This window comes from Abrus precatorius, unplaced genomic scaffold, assembly GCF_003935025.1.
Source record: "Abrus precatorius isolate BTA unplaced genomic scaffold, Abrus_2018 Scaffold2, whole genome shotgun sequence".
In the NCBI taxonomy this organism is placed as follows: Eukaryota; Viridiplantae; Streptophyta; class Magnoliopsida; order Fabales; family Fabaceae; genus Abrus; species Abrus precatorius.
The window spans coordinates 3,688,919-3,694,473 of record NW_020874362.1 but is presented as its reverse complement, the minus strand read 5'-3'; the positions used below and the strand labels follow the sequence as shown (position 1 = coordinate 3,694,473).

Here is a 5,555-nt window from a genome sequence, read left to right as displayed (position 1 = left end):
AACTAAGACCATCTTTATCCACTAATTAAAAAATAATTGTTTTTTTGTCATTCATGATCACATATATGCGTGCGAGTTCCATCTTCTCACATATGAGAATTATTTGCATAATTATTTTTTCTTTTTAATGTAATATTCTCTTTTTCTCATAAATAACTTTAATTATCAAAATATAACCTTTTTTGCGAGATGCAGATATCACTAAAGTATATTTTGTATGTCTTCGGTCTTCCAACAAAGTATATTTCATACATAAATCTTTTGCTAATGCTATTATTGTAATAAACGTATAGATATATAAAACATATTTTAAACGGGTGTGAAATACAATTTAAGTTTTTATAAGTTTAAACATGTTAAATTTAGGATGCCAAAATATGTTACTTTATCCTATTTAGAAAACAAGTTGCATTTATAGTAAAAAAATTTGTATGATCCGAAAACATGATAAGCTTAACATTTATTTTAAATTTGAGTATGGGGAACATGGAACACACAATAATTTCTCCATTTGTGGGGGTAGTCAAACTGAGATGAAAGTCACGCGTCAGCTCCGAACAATGGAAGGGGTAGATTTGGTCGGTCGTCAAATTTAACTCTTGTCATTGTGGAAATTATTGTCCTCTGTCTCGATGTTTCTCTATCGAGAGTTAAATTACAAATTTATCCTTGGGTGATATATTAACTTTTTTAGAATTAATATTGATTTTTATATAATTATTTTTATTTTAATATCTATATTTTTTTAAAATATTTATTTTAATCTCTCATTCATATGACTTAAAGTGATAAGTGACACAAAATTGACATGTGATATCGAAATTAGTTACATCATGTTTTACCACTCGCACCAATAATTTTTAAAAATACAAAAATTAAAACTGAAAAAATTATGAAGACAAAAATTAAAATTTATACCTTTTGAAAAGCTAAAAATATATATAATCACTGATGTCAAATATATTAGCCGCTAACAGTTCCTAAAATGAATTGATATTACTAATACTAATATTTGTGATTGCTAAACTAGCGTGAGATTTTTACAAGCTGGCAATCAAATTAAACATTAATATCTTGAACATAAACTCAATTGGATAAACGCACAAACAAAAAGAAAACGATAGAAAGAAGATATCATATTGCAAATGTATTCACTGAACAAGGCACAAACCCCTCTATTATAATATAAGCTTGTTCATAAAGTGTACAAATAAGAGTGTATTTAATCTTAATTCAACTTGAAATACATTACAATAACGGTTCACTTAAATTCAAGAATAAATATACCCCTAGTCATGCACTTTACACAAAAACTAACCTAAGATCTAAGACAATTTTCCTTGGCAATGAGTGGATTAAGAGTTGATCATTGCTTAAGCAGGAACCCAAGAAGAAACAGCAAGAAGAATACGCCCTTTCCATCCCTGCAAAACCCATTTGCCATCCACGTCAACTACAAAATCTTTATGATATTCTTTTTTCACCATGTCCTTAACTTTATTCAAGAGTTCTGTGGCCAATGGAATTTGCTTGAACCCTGCTCTCTGGTTCCTAACAAACCACTGCTTGTAGGTCTCTGGCCTTTCAACCCTCTCTGCCCCCTCACATGCTATCACATTGATTGCATTCCTTCCAAACAAACCTTTCTCAAACATAAGCCTCGATGGATCTTCGCGAGGTAGGGTAGCTTCAAACATGTCAAACAATGATGAGAAGTGGAAGAGTGCTTCCCTGAACCGTGTCAAGAAAAACGGTGCATTGTAAGTGCCATTCACAACCCCATGTATGAAGATGTTTGGGTTGATCCTCCTGATCAACCTTAACAAAGCATCTCTTGGACAATCTGCAGTCACTGTTTCATCAGTTAAGTTCTCCAACCTAAACAAACAGTTAACCACAGTTACTTCATTCCTATCAATCTTAAGGTCCTCAAGTCTTATAGTATCCCATTTTTGTGCAAGGCAATTGTACTCAAATGGGACTCCAAACCTGTTGCAATACTTCTCCAATCGCCGCCCCGTCTCCTCAACCCTTTCTGCAGGCCTAAATCCTGGCTGAGGAAGATCAATTCCTGTGATATGAAGCTTTGGAGGCCCTCCTGCTCTCTCTGAAAGACGTTGGATGAGGCAAGGCCATTGAAAACCATAGCTAATTCCAAAGTCAATAATGTGAAGACTGCTCTCATTTTGTACAAGCTTCAAAATAGTTCGGTTAGCCAAGAAATTTGTCATCCTCTGAAATGGCGATGCTGTGATATATACTCTATATGCTTTTAACATATCTGCAGCAGATGCTGACTGAAAGAGAATGAACTTGGGTGTATCAGCAGCTAATCTTGTCTCAAGGCCAATGGCAAAGTAATGCGCCAAACGCTGAAGTCCATCACCACAAGGCGTAGAATGTTGCCTAATCTGCTTGAGTATTTCACTTGCAGTTCTTTGATCATAGCTAGCAACAGCTTGTGCACATTGAGTTAACAAAGTCCATAAATCCACTGTTGCACTTGCACTTGTCCCCTTGTTGGAACCTTTCTTCGAACGTGTTGTCTTTCCATTAGATCCTCCTGAATCAGCTATCTGTGATGATGATGAGGATGGTTCACAGAAAATGGATGGACTTCTACCATCCTTACAAAGCAGCACCTCATCAAACATGCTTGATAGCTCAGAGTCATCAACGTATACAGCTGAAAGCTTGTTGCCTCTCTCCTCTACTTGATCTGAGATATCATCATTCGTGAGATGGCTTCTCTTCTCCCTTGATCCTCTTGCTGTCATAGAACCCCGCATCACACCCTCATGAATCATGTGTGGCTTTTCCTGTGAGTGAATCATATTCCACACCCCATTTGAAAAATAAATACCACCTTGTGTCTCTCTAAACGGATCAGGAGTTACATAGGCGTTTTCTGGGGAATGAACTAAAGATTTTTGAAGGAAAGAAGACTCAAACCAATCAGACTCATTTGAATTATCAGTGGTGTAACTGCTATAACTCTCAGAACTAGTAGTCACACCAAAATTATCATCTGGGTCAGGGTTATCATCACGGAAACAACCGTGAGATTGATGAGGCGATGAAGGGTAGCTACGCCCCAACACATCATAGAATGATTTTTCAGCAGCCTGGAGTCTCAAAGAATCTTGCAACATGCAGGGTTTGCGCTCCAAGTCATCTTCTTCATCCATGAGGATGTCGCTTATGTATCTGAGAATAGGATTAGAATGTTTACTACTCTCTGAATGTTCTCCATTTGAGCTTGTGGCAGTAGAAGGAGAAGAATCAGTGCCAGATTCTGAATGGTTAGAAGGGGATGTTGAATCATCCAACTTGAACCCATTTTCTGGGTTCTGATTCGAAAATACCGAGATGGGACCGTTCTCAAATATGAATCCATTCACAGAACCAGGAAGATTTTCCAAAAGGGAATCCGCAGAAAGCATGTTGGATACAAAGATCAGAATCTGAACTAGAGAGATGAGAGATCTAGTTTCAGAGGTGCTAAAAATCTTATCTTTGACTAGGACAGAACAGGAACAGAACCAATGATGTGATGAATAAAAAAATAGTAAAGTAAGAAGGAGTAAATTTCAGAAATTTAAGCAACAATGAACCCCCACTAGTCCTTTTGGATAATAAGCATTCAAATAAGAAGAATGAATAGAAATTAGGCAGAGAAAAGGTAAAGATAGACAAAGACAGTAATAGTATGAGATTATGTTGGTTGTGGCAGTGCACCTTAGACTTTTGGAGAATTTGAGAATCGAACTAAAGAGTGAGGAGTAACCGGCAGTGGCAGAGGCTTGGTGAATACTGAACGGTGACTATGGTATCATTTGTTATATAATTTACAAAAAAAAAAAAACTTTCTTGTCATGCTGAAGTTTCTAGGAAGGAAGGTAGGCAGGCATTCAAGAGAGACAAAGTAGGCCACAGCCGCCATCTTTTATTACTTTGTTGTAATTATCGTGGGAATAATTAGGCAAATGTTATGGTTAATCATTTTATTAAAATATTATTAATTAATCCTTTTGATATGTGTATAAAGTATTTATAATTTTTATTAAAAATCACATGATATCATTAATCTTATAGATTAATTATTATCATACTTATACTGTTGTGAATTTTTAACTTTGTAAAAAGTTTTGAATCAATAAGTAAGTGCATGTATTTGTTAACTATAGTATTTGAAAGCTTTGCATTATTATTTGTTAACACTTAGCACTATTATTTCTTAAATATTAGATAAATTTAAAATTTAAAAATATTTAAATTAAAGTAAAGTTTGAATTTAAAAAATAAAAAAAATTACAAAATTAATTTGATATAGATAAAAATTTAAAACTTTAATTTCTTCTTATGAGTATCATTACGTCCCTAAATTAATTATATTTAATTATGTTAAAATAATTATTAATTATCTAATTTATTATTATTATTAAATTATTATAGCATAATGAAAATCTTCTTATCTATATGTTATCTTAATGATTAAAAAATAATAAAATAAATAAAAATATTAAGAATTATGAAATTTGTTAAACTTAATTAATTTATTGAAAGTTTAAATAATAGATTGATCATCTTAATTTAAACATTGATTATTTTTTATTCTGTTAACATATTAATGGTATAATCATCTGGTTAATTGATTAATTAGGATTGAAAGTTAATGTATTTAGTTACATAATTATAATATAAATATTATGAAATTAAATTAAAGTTTCATAAATAGTTAAATTATAAGAACTCACTTCAATCACATGATAAAAAGTATTTAGTTACACATAATCATAATATAAACAATATAAAATTAAACTCGAGAGTTCAAAAATAGTTATCTCATTATTATTCATCTTAACCACTTAGCAAAAAGTTTTTACTTACACATAGTCATAAAATAAAAATAAAGGTAACTAAACACAAAAAATTTATAATCACATATAATAAAGAAAGAAAAATACTCATAGTTGATATGCTATAATAGAAGCATAATTTTGTTAAAAAAATAAGATAAAAAAAAAGTTTGAGACAAAAAATTTAAAGTTTTAGTATGCAGAGAAAAAGATAAGTTAATTGCATATTTACTTAAAATAGTAGAGTCTTTTTTTTAAGAAAGTATAATTCAAAAGATATAGTTTAGTCTCTTGAAAACTTTAATTTTTTAATGGCTAACGCCACAAGTTCAAGTATAAGGCATGTTCTATTAGGCACGCCCTTAACATAAAATAACATTATCTATTTAACCATACTTTGATTAAAGACTTTGGTATTTTAATATGAGACGTATTCTTCCTAATCCCACCCTTAACAGTGTTGTTGTAATTTTAGCATGGAGCATGTTAGTATAGAGTACAGGGTGTATTTGTTTAAGATTCAGCATTGGGTGTGTCAATACAGAGGATACCTTCTTCAGAAAGTCTATCAATTGAACACATAAAGTGCTAATATCAACAAAGCTTGTTAGATGTATTTTTATTTTACAAAATTCACACATTCTTTACTATTATTTGCAACTATTTTTTCGTAAGTTATCATGTTTTATTTAAGTT

At 31.6% G+C, this 5,555-nt stretch overlaps 1 protein-coding gene across 1 annotated transcript; it reads right to left on the bottom strand.

The window, feature by feature from the left end:
* Positions 1-1,160: 1,160 nt before the first annotated feature.
* LOC113857705 (scarecrow-like protein 14) lies at positions 1,161-3,793 on the bottom strand. Its single transcript, XM_027489843.1, has 2 exons — positions 3,092-3,793; positions 1,161-3,028 (listed from the first exon to the last, which is right to left on the bottom strand). The coding sequence occupies exons 1-2, from the start codon at positions 3,441-3,443 to the stop codon at positions 1,374-1,376; spliced, it is 2,007 nt and encodes a 668-aa protein (XP_027345644.1). The 5' UTR covers positions 3,444-3,793; the 3' UTR covers positions 1,161-1,373.
* Positions 3,794-5,555: the final 1,762 nt, after the last annotated feature.